The sequence below is a fragment of the Grampus griseus genome, assembly GCF_964374135.1.
Source record: "Grampus griseus genome assembly, chromosome: 5".
Classification (NCBI taxonomy): domain Eukaryota; kingdom Metazoa; phylum Chordata; class Mammalia; order Artiodactyla; family Delphinidae; genus Grampus; species Grampus griseus.
In genome coordinates this window covers 32355045-32371382 of record NC_138998.1, presented here as the reverse complement: position 1 = coordinate 32371382, position 16338 = coordinate 32355045, and the positions used below count along the sequence as shown (strand labels likewise).

Sequence of the window (16338 nt, the reverse complement as noted above, 5' to 3'; positions counted from 1 at the left end):
AAACTAGCTGACAGTTAGAAAGCTAACTATACTTGCTTTCTGAATAAAAAACTTCGGGGAACAGTTATCAGATTAAAAAAATTGAAAAACGTTTTAAAAGCATTTGGAGCCTCCTCCATTCTGCTGATATCTGGGGGTCCCAGTACTTACCACATCACTAGCACTGGAGAATTCGTTATTAACCAGACTTTCAAGAGCCATCCACCGAACCGGCCTGTTTTCGTTGTCTCCCAGACAATGATAGTCCATAGGGAACAAGTCTCTGGAGAGGGCATTGTCTGTGATCTTAACTTGAAGTGTGTCATCAATGCTGCAAAGTAGATATGAACATCAAATACAATTGAATACTGAAAAAATATGGACCACAATCACTCATAAATACAACACAGTTCCCACTGTGACTCCTGGAGAGAACCCAAATTCAGGGAACACTAAATATCAAATGACAGTGACAAGCTCATGGCACCTACACACAGTTCCTAGCAGCCAGGTCTTTGTGGATGACTTCCCTTCTGGCCAGATAGCTCATTCCACAGGCAACCTGAATAGCCATGTGGACCAGGTCTTGTTGAGAAATTGCCTGTGGTAACAGAAAATGACAATGTCTGCAGTTAGCACAAAAACTTTGATGGTAGTTATTTTATTCCACAATCTTACTCCATCCCAAAATACACCTACACACTAAGTTTTAAAAAGCTACTTCTTGACCAAGAACATGTTCCCATAGCTTCCTATACTTATACCTACTACAGTCCTTATCATTCTGTACTGTAATTTACCATTTACTTCACTCTCATCTGTTAGGTGTATCTCCCCAACATCCAGCATATACAGTAGCAGCTAAATAAACATCTGTTCAATGAATGCTGAATTCTAAGGGTAATATTTCAAATGTTTATTATTCAATAAATTGTTCTTTTCTTTTACAATATTAAGCTTTTATTAGGAGGTTATCCCCCGGAGACCATTTTCAAACTAATGCTAGTTTACAGCTCTCTCTGATGTGCTCCTCTAGAGCTAATGTGCCAGGACTGTAGGTTGAGGAATGAAATTCTTCTCCAGGTGATGCTGGTGGGCTATGGCTGCCAACCACTTGCTGGAAACCCTGGCTACCAAATTATCACCGACAATCTACACCTCCAGCTACCACCAGCTTTTTTTTTGTTTTTTTTTTTGTACAACATGGACCAAATGGCTCTGTAAGGTCTATATCCATTCCTAGAAGGGAGATCTGGTACAAGTACCTTCAAAGAGTTATGAGGAAAATGACTGAGATGGTGTCACAGAGGGTTTGAGGTGATTATGAATAATACACAGTGGTTATACATGGAAAACCTTCAGCATCAGCAGAGTGTAAGCCTCAAGACAGGAATCACAAACCATCTCTCTCTAAATCAATAGGTTAGCAATATCTTCTGGTTCAACCTTGAGTTTCTTTTTACAGACTTCTAAACAGTTTATATACAGGAATGTTAACATCTACCTTCAAAGATATTAGAAGCTACTGGTAAATAATTGGTATGTGGGCAAATACTTCTCACCTGTGGATTATTGGCCTCTACTAATTTGCACTGCCGTAAAAACAATTTAAGATTCCCCCAATTCATGTAAGGCAATATCACCATGGGCTTTTCTCCTTCTTCTATACAGACATGGGTAATAGGAAGAAGATTTCTATAAAATAATAAAAAATCAGGAGAAACACAAGTGAAATCTGAAACTTCAGGGGGTTATTTTTAACAAAAAGTAATAAAATAAAGATAACCTAAAACAAAACAAGAAAATCTCAAACTTACTTAAAAACATATAACCATTAAAAATGTAAAATTATAAATGCTCTTTTAGACTGGACTTTAATGTTTTCCACATACCCACTTTCTTGATAGGGAAAAATTATAAACTCAGAAGTTGTTTCCTGTGGACTAGATTCTCTTAAGACACACTCTAGCCACACTAAATCTCTACTCTAAAGGGTAATCAAAGGGACCTAAAAAATGAGTTGACCATGAGCATATGATAACAGCCCATTTTGTTCATTATCACGCTTAAAAAAGAAAAAAAAAAAAGGGGGCCCCAACGCAAGTCTGCAGAAAAGAATATGATAATCAAGAGCTTGAAACTGTCACAAAAAGCCAAGAAGTTCTTAGCAGGTCACATGGGATTTCTAAATCCTAAATTTACCATTTACTGTCTGTGTGACCATCTCTCTTGGCCTTAGTTTCCATACCTCTAACATGAGGATCCCACCAGCCATACAATGTTGCGGTGATATACAAATAAGGCCAAGCATGCAGTAAAAAAAAAATCTTGTTCCTTTTAAAATCTCCATGGCACACATACTTTCATCCTATTGCCTAATGACACCTCTTCCATTGGTACCTGGAAATAACTGTTAATTTTTCCCAAGGCTATGTAACTTTTTACATAATTATCTCATTTCCCCCACTAAGCTGAAAATTCCTAGATGGCAAAAACTAAAGTGAACTCCTTTTTTACACCCAATGCTTTGTCTTCTGTGCCACAGAAATAAGCATTTAATAAATATTTGGTAAGTAACACCAAACAACAAGCTGAAAAACATTCCTCCTCCTTAACTTGGAAAATTCTGCCTCTAAGGATATTAATAAGGAAATATTATTAAACATATGAAAGCTATATGAACAAGGATAGTTAATGCAGTATTAATAGTAAAAGCTGCAAACAACAAGACTGTCCAAAAGTAAGGAAGTACAGCCAAATAATAGGATAGTATATAACAATTAAATAGTCACAAAGGGATGTTACAAGAATATGAGTAAAAGCTTACTTATAGGAAAGCAAGATACAAAATTCACATATGCTTGCAGGATAATTACAAGTATGGGGGCAAATACAACTCTGCACAGAAGTATGCCAAGAGTTGTTTTTGAGTTGCGAGACTTTAGGTCATTTCTACCTTGCTTTTCTGTATTTCCTAAATTGTCTCAATTGAGTATGTATCTCTTTTAAAACCACAGTCACACGATTCTGGCCTAACAGTGCAGAAGTGAAAGCTGTGGGGCCCCCCTCCTGCTGTGCAGGAGTTACTAACAGGGAAAGCACTGACCCTGAGGAGCCGGGAAAATGAGGACTCAGAGATCAGTAAACCTGTATGCGGCAACTTCTCTGTAAGGCTTCTGCTTGCCTTACAGCCCAAGAGTGGCAGTGATGATTAGTCCCACTTTACAGGCGAGGGAATCCATGAAGGTGGTAAGGGGTGAGGTAATTTGCCAAGGACAAACAGCCAGCACATAGTGGAAAAAATTCAAATCTTCATCTGATTCTAAAAACCTTGTGTTTTCCACTGGATCACTGGACATTCCCTCCCAGGGCAGCAAGACAGAGCCTCTTTTCACACCGAGACCCACACATACTAAAATGACTACAGCAGGAGGATGGAGGGAGGGGGAACTGGAGGAAGGCAGTCAAAGGTACAAACTTCCAATTATAGATAAGTACTAGGGATGTACTGAACAACCTGATGACTATAGCTAACACTGCTGTGTGATATACAGGACAGTGGGTAAGAGAGTAAATCCTAAGAGCTCTCATCACAAGGAGAAAATTTTCTTTCTTCTTTCTTTCCCTTTTATTGTATCTATATGAGAACATGGATGTTAGCTGAACCTACTATGGTAATCATTTCACAATATATGTAAATCAAATCATCATGCTGTATGTTTTAAACTTATACACTGAGGTATGTCAATTATTTCTCAATAAAAGTGGGAAAAAATGACTACAGCAGGTGTGCACTCAGGTTTAACTGCCTACCATGATTTCAGGAGTAATATGAAGAGCTGCCCAATCTCTTTAACCCTCCCAAAATTATTTCTCTGCACCTTTCCTCATGACTGAAATTCACTGAGCAAAGTTAAAGGAATCTGACCCAAACACAGGAAGTTTGCTGGATGAGATCAAATCACTTATTCTATCACCAGAGGATTAAAAGCCCTCTGGGAGAAGTAACAAGCTGCATGAAAATATTTCAAAGAATAAATGGCTGCTCTTCATTCTGCCCAGTTTATAAAGGAAAGGAAGATAAAGAGGAAGATATGGGATCCATAAGAAGAGCGGATGAGGCAGAAGCAGGTGCTATAGAGGAAAGGCAGGTTCTGCAGGGACTTGAGGCAAGAACTGGTCCAGTTCTCAGTCTTGCCGAGCGTGCCTGCAGAGTGAGAGCCATGAGGCATTCAGCAAAGTGCCCATCATCAGGCACCCTTGGGCCAATGGAGAGTCAAACTACAAGCAGAAATAGCTTGAGTACTTTTTATAAAGCATGTCTGATGGAATTTAAATAGATCAACAGCTATCTTTTATTTATACAGCTATTTTAACTTATAATAAAAATTATTCTCAAAAATTCCAGTGGAAAAAGGAATGAAAAGAAAGAATTTCAAGATGCTTTAAAATATTTCAATACTTTAAAACTCTTAATCACAGAATGTTAAAACAGGAAGTAAACATGATGAATTACATACCAAAACTAGTCTTTTAAAAAAGGTAAAATCAGAAACTAGGTGTCATTTCTTGCTGAGTGTATTGAGTTTGCTTGATAAATTCTATAATATGATCACTGAAGATCATTATTTCTTTTTTAATTTTTTTTGTGGTACGCGCGCCTCTCACTGTTGTGGCCTCTCCCGTTGCGGAGCACATGCTCCGGACGCTCAGGCTCAATGGCCATGGGTCACGGGACGAGCCGCTCCGTGGCATGTGGGATCTTCCCGGACCGGGGCACAAACCTGTGTCCCCTGCATCGGCAGGCGGACTCCCAACCACTGCGCCACCAGGTAAGCCCATTATTTCATTTTTAACCCTCATGCCTAGCAGTGTTCCAAGTGCAAAATGGGCACTTAATGAATGAGAACGTATGCATACACAGAGCCATGAACAGTCTAGACATCAGGGGTCAAAAGAAATGTGTTATAGGCCCTAGTCCCCTTAAAAATGAAATAAATTGCTACAGTGAGTAGAAAGAACCATATACTTTCTACACATTGACAATGTGTTTTGCTCATTAAAAACCAGGAGTCCTGGTATCACTTTATGATGAGGAAGAACAATTAACCAGGATCAAACCATAACTTGCCTTTAGAAGACATTCCCTAATCACTGAACGTACAGTAACAAATAACCCTAATTCAGTATAAGTCATCCCATTCCACCACCTAAGTGTATCCTGGGGCTACTAATTCATCCTAGTTGGATGCTGGAAAATCCTATAGCTTAAAGCTGCCTGAGAAAATGCTGCAAATGCTTGCTCTGAACATTTTTCAGCCAAAGCACCTTTGGGCTACTGTGGATATAAAACTGCTTCTTGAGAAAATCCTGGCTTTGTCTATATCCCTGCCACCCACTTCTGTGCTGATGTGGTACAGACCTTTCATCAAGATAAGAATACTAGCTAAGTACGTAAGTACTAGGTTAACATTACATACTAGTATTAAACACTCTGGTTCTTCCTGCTAGGGTCAGCATAATAAATCAAGTACTCCGAACATTGTCAAAAAGGACACTCCCAATTGATCATTACCCAGTTCTTGCTTTGTTACTCAGAGGAAACAAAATGTGTGTGTGTGTTTTTTTTTTTAGAAAATATAGTCTAAAGGGTCAGTTATCTATCCATTCCTCTGCAAATGACTTCTATTCTTGGAATGAATCAGTGAATCAGGTCAATGGAAGGTAACATTCTTAAATCACATGACTTTAATCCTTCAAAAGGACATCTTTAGTCCCTCATTACTGTGTGGTCAATTTTTTTCAAAGGTCTCTGGCTTTTTTATTTTCAATGAAACTAAAAAGTATATCTGTTCATTATCTTAATCAATGTCCCAAGTATATGATAAAGCTAATGACATCTGTCCCAGAATGTGAAACCAGAAAAAGTTTTCTCCCCAAGAAACATGTACATTTCCTTCCCTTCTAATACTGAGATGTATCAAACTTTGCTTCCTTCAGCCTTGCTTGCCCAGAAGCTAAGAGTTGTTTTATGTTCAATCACAGTAAAAATAATTGCCTCCTTAATGTTGGCTTATTTGTCTTCTTTTCCACCATCACAATGCCAAAAAACTCAAGTTCATTTTCATTACCATTTTATTGATCTTACTATAGCTGCCTTCTTTTTAGGTTCTCAAATTCTTTTGACTATGAACCAAAGTATAAATAAAATTCAAAAATAAAACTCTGCACAGTCATCTTATTTTTTGGCAGAACTCAAGTAACTGCTCAAAGTACACAGAAATTACAATGCATAATGCCTTTTGCACACATCACTTTCTTTTTTTTCCAGAAGTCCATAAATATCTTCCAACCATGATGGTCACCATTCCATTTTTTAAACATATGTGATCAAATTTTCAGTAGGCACACAAATTAAGCTGACTCTGTATAGTGCTTTAAAACAACAACAACAAAAACCTTGCCCAAATATTGATACTGCACATTGTGATACTATAATTATGCCCCTTTTGGCTCAGAAGATAGAATCTCTTATTATAGCTCTGTGAAAAGGACTGATATAAAGCTTTTAAAAAAAGTTCTTCATATACAGAACTGTAAGTATTTTTTAAAAATCATACTGCAAACTAATGATGAGACTGGTTAAATAAAACGTGGTGCATCCATTCAATGAACTATTATGTAGTCTTTTTAAATGTGGATGTGAATTTATAGTTACTTACATGAAAAGTTAGATACATTGTTTTGCCACATATCAAGAAGTGTGTTAACCTTGTTAAAGATAATGGTATTGTGATTATATAGAAAAATGTCCTCAACTTTTTGGAAAATGCATGCTGGAAATGCATTGAAAGTGCTAAGATATCCAATTTAGTTTAAAATATTTCCACACTTGCAAATATCTATCTATATCTAACTAAATAGATGATAGATACATAAACATGCACAGCAAAAATGGCAAATGTTAACCACCAATGTATTCAGGAGGTGGGCTTACTGGTGTTTATTATTCTTTTCTTTGGTACTCTACATGTTCAACAGTTCATAACAAATATTTTTTAGCATATGTATATCATTATCCTACTTTTTAAAGGGAAAGATGCACATAAATATAAACTCTTTCCTGAAAGCTCAGCTATAATTATCCAGATGTGGGCTTACATACTCTTCTTTATATTTTACTGTGTTTTAAAATTTTGTGCAATGAGCATGCATTTCACTTTTATATTCAGGAAAAAAACAAATTAAGCTATTCCAGAAATGCTTTCTATTAACAGCACATTACAACATTCTTAAAAATGTAGCATACAATGCTACCATGCTTAACACAATGCTGGGTGGCTTCTCCTCTCACCTGTGATGAAGACCTCGTAGCTTACAACTTTCAGTGAGCATCATTGTCACCTGAATTTCAGAAGCTTGATCTACATAAAGAAAAAGACACTGTCATATATAGTATGATAATATTATACATATGACATCAATATTTTCTGGTATTAGTAAGTAACTATCTCTAACTGTATGGTAAATTTCATCAAAAGTTACAGGCAAATCTAAATAGGTCTAGCCTAAAATTCTATTGTAATAGGTAGAGTCTCATTGACAAGGTCAACATTTACAGATGCCATTAAGGATAAGTTTGACTACGTAAAAATCAGAAACTAAGTAAGGTTCCAGAAACAAAGCAGACAAAGTAATAATAGACTGGAAAAATATCTGTAACACATAAGGCATATAAAGGGCTGATTTCGTCTTTTCCCCCCTTCTTTAAAGAACTCATACGATAAGAAAAAATCTGAAAAAGAGGCAAAGGATATAAACATATAGTTTACTAAAAAAACAACACAAATGACCAGCAAAATTAAAAAAACGACTTTCTGCTTCATTCCTCAGTAAAGAAATGCAAATTAAACGAGGAGATGCCATTTTCCTCATCAGATTGGAAGAGACAAAAAAGTCAGCTACCTGTCAGTTTGGGCAAGAGTGTGAGGAAACAGGCTCATCCACAGTATCTTGGGTAGGTGGGGGAAACAACATCTAACAAAATTTTTAATACCTTTTACCATCATCAATCCCACTGCTAAGAGTCTACTCATAAAAGCTCGTCTATATATAACATAACAAGAATACTGTTCAATTATAATAACAAAAAAACTCAAAACAACCAAAGACCAAAGTGCCCATCACAGAGAACTAGTTAAATTAGCACGTAAGAATAATATGCAGCTACCTTAAGAAAAAAAAGTCAGATTTACATGTACTGACAGAGGAAAATCTGCAAGACATATTAAATTTTAAAAGCAAGATGAAAAACTGTGTTTGTGCGATCAGTTATATTTCAAAATCAAATTTATTTGGAAAATTAGATATATTTGGCTGTGTTTTTCTTCTTACTCACAGAGGGAATCATAGGAAATTGTTTACGGTGGTTACTTTTAGAGATGCGAGAATTTACATTTTGCACCTTTCTGTCCTGTTTAAATTTTCTAACCTTACAAACATAGAATTAGAAAAAAATGACCACAGGAGTTCTGACTGGAGATTGTGGTGCATTTTATTGTTTTCTTCTTCTTACCTCTATGTGGTTAAACAAACAAAAAGAACTACTATTATATTGGTAGAAAAAGATTTAATTTTCATATAATAGCCCAAATTAGCATGATTATTCCATTTTATTTTTAGCTTCTGAACTCATGGTTTTTGGTCCAGGTAACAAACAGAACTAAAATTGGCTTTTAGTTCAATGTTTTTGAAATAAAACATGATAATGCAATTTACCAATATCTTTAGTCTGCACCTTCAAAAGAATTTGAAGCCATTAAATATTTGCACAAATCTACAAGGATGCCTTCTCTTATACGGACCACTATTTTAATAAGTATAGAAGATTTTCTCCCCTGTCTGAAAAGAACATTTCCATTAAGTGAATAGTATATTTTCATTATAAAATTGAAAATGAGTTTTAATTTTTTTAAATGGTTTTTAAATATCAAAAACAAAATTAACAGTATACCCTTAAAAATACTTTCAAAGAAGCCAATAATAGATTTGTATGCCAACAATTTAAAAAATAGTAATAATAATTTATAGATCTTCTGATCAATGCAGTACGAGGGAGAAGAAGATAGAAAGATAGGCAAAGCCAAGATCCACCTCCCAGCCCTACCTAGTAAAATGCTAAACCAACAGTAAAATCCAGACCTCTAAACTCAGGCACCATGATTATACACTCAATCCTTAAAAGTGGAGCTGTCAAAGCTGAGAAATAGTAAATTTCATTTACTTCCAAGACTAACCCGTGGAATCACTCCCTCTCTCATTACGTGATATTAGTGTTCCCTTTTCAGACCGCTTCACTTAGTTAAAACTTTTGTAGGAATACAAAATGGGTAGACAAAAAGCCAAGGACTTGGAATACTTGCTACTTCTTTGAAAAAGCACTTTACCTCAATGTCTGCTGAAATAAACTCTAGTTGTTTAAAAACTGCTTAAAATTTAGGAACATTTAGTAAATGGCAGAATATGCCTTTTTACTCTTTCTGTAATCTAAATAAGTGTTAATAAAATTATGGCCAGAAGTATTTGGGGACTGGAAGGATCTTTTTTTTTTTTTTTTTTTTTTTTGCGGTACGCAGGCCTCTCACTGCTGTGGCCTCTCCCGTTGCAGAGCACAGGCTCTGGACGCACAGGCTCAGTGGCCATGGCTCACGGGCCCAGCTGCTCCACGGCACGTGGGATCTTCCCGGACCGGGGCACGAACCCACGTCCCCTGCATCGGCAGGCGGACTCTCAACCCCTGCGCCACCAGGGAAGCCCTGGAAGGATCTTTTTAGAACTGAAAACTAGTAATAGTTGGAGGTCTGTACCCATTTGGTAAGAGTTTACCTTCTTGTCAACTGGTACAGAGATCCAAGTAAAATGAAAGGTAATTTCAGGATGTGTCATTTTTTGCATAATTTTTTAAGATTTTAACCTTGATAAGCATGTTCTATTAAGCCAGGGACACTTGAGCTGGATAATGAGCTAAGGAAACTTTGGAGAAAAAATAATTTTATACATTTAGTAAGAAAAAATCATTTTCCTGGATACCTTACCCAGTCTGGTCCTAGTCTTATAATTTTAAATACTGAAAGGTCTATCTTTAAGATGTATACATTTGAAAAGAATACTACACAATAATTTACATTCTAAAAGTTACAAGAACAAAATGATTTTTACAAAACCCTACTTATTTCTAATTTGTAAAAAATTAGAAGCTATAAAAGAAAACAAGAACTTAATACAAATAACCTCAAATTAATTCATTTATTTCATGGAATTCAATTTCACAATATTCACTGTGTGAAATTCAGATTCCTAATTTCAATCTCTGGAAATTTATATTGGGATATCCGTTAAGTCTCTGTGAAAAATGATAACTTTTAAGAAGCCAAACTCCAATTTCCTGCTTATGCCTAAAGGCAAAGGTAGGGACTTCCCTAGTGGTGCAGTGGTTAAGACTCCACGCTCCCAAAGCAGGGGGCCCGGGTTCGATTCCCATCAGGGAACTAGATCCCACATGCATGCCACAACTAAGAGTTCACATGCTGTAACTTAGAGTTCGCATGCCGCAACTGAGGAGTTGGCAAGCTGCAACTAAGGAGCAGGTGAGCCGCAACTAAGGAGCCCACCTGCTGCAACTAAGACCTGGTGCAACCAAATAAATAAATAAAATAAATATAAAAATAAATAAGTTAAAAAACAAAGGTAAAGTAACTGATCTTTTAAAAAATTATTTTTGCATTTTTAGCTGTACTTCTAATTGTATAGCATGTAACAAAGCATACATATTTGTGAAAGAACTTTGTCAACTCTACGTAGCTTCAATTAAAAAATAACATTCCAAAAGAATAAATCTCAAAGACACTCTATCATGTGGAGTTATCTAACAATTTTAAAGCAAATACCGTGGTCAGTACACTTCCTCTGTGTTTCCCACGCAAATCATGACCACATCTTGGCTAAGGACTCACTATGCTTTCTCTTGTTTCCGTCTAGCTCAGAGAGAACATTATAATTACAGTGGTAAGACAGAGAAACAAGCAAGTGACTACAATTCAAAGGTACATGGAAAGAGAAATCTTATCTTGTGAAACAGTCCCAGTATCTGCATTGTGTTTTCTTATCACTATTATTTCCTTTCCCCCCATTTCCAATCCTAAATCAACCCAATTCTATACAGAAACCTCTTTTGTTAATTCAACATTCCTTCAGAACAAATTAATAATATCCCAGTTCTAAATTATCCATAGACTATTTACAAACCCCAGAAGAAATATTAGAATTAAGGGGGAATGTTTCCTATAAAAAATGGAGAAACTGTAACAAAAGGCAGACATTATTAAACTTAGGGCTCAAATTTTACATCTACCAAGAGTACTATGTAAAGTATCCTTCAAAACTAGTCAGAAAACCTAGTGGGACCAAACCTAAAATTCAATCTTTAGAAGTGTTTTGGGGTTAGGAGAAGTGAATGAATAAATTCATTTTATTAACTGTTAACTTACTTAACAGTAAGTTAAACCATCTGTTTAGAAAGAAGAAAGTGTGTGTTTATAGCATCCTTAAACAAGCAATTTTGCTAAATTAAAAGAAATCAAATTCCAAAGTTTTTTTGTTAGATTAGTACAGCCCAACTTTTCAGAAACAATAAACACAAACCTTTCATGCTTCCTAAGAATTCCTTTAACTAAATTTAGAAACATAAGTTCTTATAAATTAACTTTGTGAGCTTCACAAAATTGTCACCTCCTACTCATAAAACTGAATTTAATTTTGCCCTCAATTTCTGCATTTGGAATGCTAAATTTGTTTTTCCAAAATTAATAACTAGTTATTTCAACTTACATCAGACACTGTCAGACATTAAGCACTCTTTAAATTACATTTTCTCTCTTAAAATGAGCAAATAGACTTACCTAAGAATTACTGAAGCTTTTACAAAGCTTAAATATACAAATCAGTTATAAATCATTAAAATTCTAATATTATAAAAGGACTTGCTAATTTACCAGTATTAGGCAATAAGCCATATAAAAACATTCTAGTGTATGTTGATAGGGAATCTCTAACTGAAAATTTTATATAAATCAGTAAGTGAAATCATAAGTGAAAAATTAAGCATCACGTTTCTCCAAAAGGAGAATATGTGAAAATAGGTAGTCTGTTCATGAAAATATAAACTATCACTACCTTTTAGAAAACAATCTGGCAACAACTATCAATATTTTAAATGTAAACACCTCGTGGGGCAGCAATTCCAACTACAGCTATACCTGCAAAACTCTACCAAGAAATAATACACACACACACACACACACACACACACACACACACACACACACAGAGCAAAAAAAAGGGAGGAGAGGGAGTGAGAGAAAGGCAAATAGCACCTATTCACATAAGGTTCAGTGGGTCTGGGGGTCATTTTTTTTCTTTATAAGTCCTCAGTATTGGGGGTGGAGGGGTGCTGAGATGGAGGGAAAACTACTATCAATGTTTTTTAAGAAGGAAAAACCAAAGAATTTTAACCTAGGAAAAACATAATATTAGATATAGCAAAAATGAAGTCAAGTGGATGCAGTTTATTTAGAAGCCTGAGTAATATCTAATAAATATATAATGTCTTAATTTATTAGCTTCTATGTTCTATACCTTAATGAAAACAACACAAATCTCCTAAAAGTTTAGATTGTATGAGCTAAATTAACATGGACTGATTAATGATTAAGGTCTGGCACACACTGAAAATCTGAAACAATTTTGCTGACATAAGCCACCTTAGACAGAAAAGCAGTATGGAAACGGAATGGGAAATAAAATCCTACCTTTAACTGTTTTTACAAATGCTTGTTTTTCCTTATTTGGATCTTTTTCATCTACTAAAATCCCATGGAAAATACGCCCAAAAGTACCTAAAAGGAAAAATAATAATTATTGAGATCATATGATAACGTTCATAAAACTATAAGTACAAAACTTTCTGGCACAATACAACTTAAACATAACAAGGGAAAATGTGATCAACATTACTCCAGCCCTAGCATAAAAAGACTCAAATCTTTGTTTTTTAATGACTGTTAAAGGCTCTTTTTAACTACAAAATATCTTAACTTGCCTTTTGAAATACCAAATTTAAACTATATATGAGAATTCATTCTGAAATATCCTAAATAAACCAATGATATAGACAGGAGCACTGGAGCTCAGTAATGGGGTATCCGTAGAGACATTTATGAGTTTCTAGGCTTAGCCTCAGAGCAACGACAAAGGAGAAAAATGGACTCTCCTCATACATTCAAAAACACCAAAAAAATCTGCTTCCATTAATTACTATTTGCCACTGGAGACAGTTCAAGCCCCTCCCTTGGCTGTGACTGACCTACAAGTATCTCAACCAAACAGATGAATTCAGAATGACTCACATGCATCCAAAACATTCCAAACTGAGTTATGGAAGGGGGGAAAAAGTAATTCTCTATTTAACAACTTGAAGAGCTCAATAAAGTATTTTATTATTAATTTCTGTCTTCTTCTTTCAGCATTCTCCCCAATCAATACCTTGAAACTCAAAAAAGAAAGCAAGGACCAGCAAGAGGGGGAAGGGCAGGGTCCTATCTCTCAAACACCTATCATGTGTTAGTTCATTTAATGAACATCAGTTCATCTAATCTTCATAACTGTCTAAGAGTAGACAACGGAGTCCAAATTTAGAGAAGAGGAAACTGGACATGGAAAACAGGAAATGATTTCCCCAAGGTCACATAGGTAATAAATTGTGGGACTGGGATTGGAAGTTGGGCATAACTCCAATCCCCATGCATGTGCCTTCTGCTAGAACCCATACACTTTCCATCACAGAGAGAATTACTTAGAATGCTTCAAAGAGTCCTGCTAGGTAGTGATCACCTTCAGACAAGAACTGAACAGAAAATATACTTTAAAGGTGACAAACACTAATAATCATGCCTTAATATACTTGAAAATCAACAATTGCACCAAAGCTGTCCATATTAAGGCAAATTGAAAATCTAAAGAAAGGGAAAATAAAAATCAGTGTTATAGAGGAAACAAATTGTGCACTGCTTTCTAGCCTTAAACTCAAAATGAGATGAAATTCTTAAATTCTGAAACAAAAAAATTTTTATACTACTAACATTTCTTCCTTGAAAACCTGATTTTGAGATAATAGATACCTTCTTGGAGTACATCTTTTAGAGTTATCCTCTCCCTGGATATTGCGATATCCTTCACCTTAGCTTTGGCCTCCAAAAGAGTGACACTTCTCAGGTCATTCTTCTCTATCCGCAAGGTAGGATAACCTGAGGAGCCAACAAAGCCAAACCAAGAAATATAAATACCCTTATTATGGCATCAGGGTCAACTAGTTCAGTTAGAACCTCAGGACTCAAGTCACAGGAATGAATGAATGTAAGAATCATAAATGGAAAAAGGCACACACACGAACAGGGAGAATTACTTATGAAGGCCATACTAAATTTTAAAGAAACACTTTCCCACCTATCCCAAAATCTTAAAATGCAGAATTAAAACAAGAAACACTAAAAATAATATTATATTGCCACCACTTCAACTGCTTTTCAGCCAAATGAAACAAGCTTTGATTCATGGAATTTAATGTAATCCCTCATATGGACTGCTTTTCTCTCCAAAGATTTTCTAATACAGTCTCCTAACAAAAAAAAACCTTTTCAAATGAAGACATGTTTGTAAAAATATCTTTTCTAAAAAAACATATAATTGATTTAATCATTCTGGCATCCATACAGCCTAGTCATACCACTGTGAGATTCATATTTGTTTTTCAGTTCCCTAATTCCCATTCATTCTTAATATGATGACGGCAAAACAAAATTTCTGGCCATCAATTAAAATTCTCATTGCACAAAAAAAAAGTCAGAATAAAAGTTAGTGTTAGCAAGCAGAAATTGGAATGGTATCCCCATTGGAATAGTATTTTGGGGAAGAAAAATCCGTAAAGAATGGGTGGACTTGGACAACGGTCATCAGTGGCTGCTAGAAGAACTACATGAAAGGCTTTGGAAACCTTTATAATGGATGGATTAGGCTGACAAAACCTGATTCCACCGATCAGCACTTTGACCATGATATGTCTAGGTGTGTGTGCATATGTGAGCATTTATGAATGCATTTATGAGTGTTTAATCCTTCCTGGAGTTCTCTGAGTTTCTTGCATCTGTGGACTGTTGTGTTTTGTTATTTTGGAAAACTCTTGGCTATTTTGTCTTCAAGTAATTTTTCCGCTCCTTTCTTCTTTTATTTATAGACAAATATATTTCCATTGGGTTTTCTTAAAAGCACTATTTGTTTTTATCATACGTAAGAAATGAAGTATCTATCTCCTTAAGGTAATGTCTACAAAACAAATAAACTTCTTATTGGTGGTAAATAAAAAAATTTGTCAACAAATAAATGTATTTCCACTGACTTTTTAAAATGCATTTTGCTTTTAGCATATATAATAAATTACTATCTACCTCTTTAAGGTTATATGCACCATCAAGAATTGACTCTAATGAGCAAATCTTGACAGCTAGACATTAAAAGCAATGATGTGTTTCTTATAAACAGCTTGGACTACTCTCACATCTATCATTATATTTCCTGAGGAACTTATGTCTTTCTTTCCTTGGTGGAGATGTTAACTGCTGTTATGATTTCTCTTAGATTTCTTTTAAGCTAGAGTGCCCCCTCCTTCCCTTTCGTTTTTCTTGCCACATCTTATTAAAGAAACTGCGTCAATTATCCTGGAGAATGTCCAGCATCTGCCTCTTCTAGTGTCATCTAACTTGTTTCCCTATCCCTGTATTTCTTGTAAACTGCAAGTCAGTTTTACAGCCTTGATTAGATCCAGGTTAACTCTTGGAGGGGGAGGGGAGACAAGAATACTCCATCTGGGAGCACAAAATACTAGCTGTCCTACTTTTAATGATGCTAAGTTTCAGTAGTGGATTCAGGCAGTGAAACTCTGATCCCTCAAATGGTAAAGTTCCCTACTTCCCTTTGTTTGTATAGTTTAAAACACTAACGAACTTTTCCTGAATCAAATATTTTATTAGCGGATGCAAGTATGATTTTCTAATTCTACCATTCCTTCCACATTTATTAGCTGGGATTTTTCTGTAAAAAAACATTTTCCTTCATAAACCAGCACTATCTGGTTACTGTGAAATAGTTCAGGTAGCCAGTTGTCAGAGTAAGGCATAATAATGTCTTAGTTAACTTGGTGCCTTAGTTAACTCCCATAGTGACTGATTTTTCTAAAAAGTATTATTACGA

General features: G+C 35.4%; 1 protein-coding gene across 2 annotated transcripts in view; it reads right to left on the bottom strand.

The window, feature by feature from the left end:
* Nucleotides 1-16338, bottom strand: part of RYK (receptor like tyrosine kinase) — a gene marked incomplete at its 5' end in the record, with an annotated part of 102449 nt that overhangs the window by 28987 nt on the left and 57124 nt on the right. The window contains 6 exons of one of the 2 annotated variants that reach the window (XM_082655624.1): nt 151-310; nt 471-580; nt 1542-1674; nt 7334-7403; nt 12846-12932; nt 14214-14348. In XM_082655624.1, the coding sequence (XP_082511750.1) occupies nt 151-310; nt 471-580; nt 1542-1674; nt 7334-7403; nt 12846-12932; nt 14214-14348 (695 nt within the window). The remainder of the gene's footprint in view (nt 1-150; nt 311-470; nt 581-1541; nt 1675-7333; nt 7404-12845; nt 12933-14213; nt 14349-16338) is intronic. The other variant, XM_082655625.1, reaches the window with a different exon arrangement.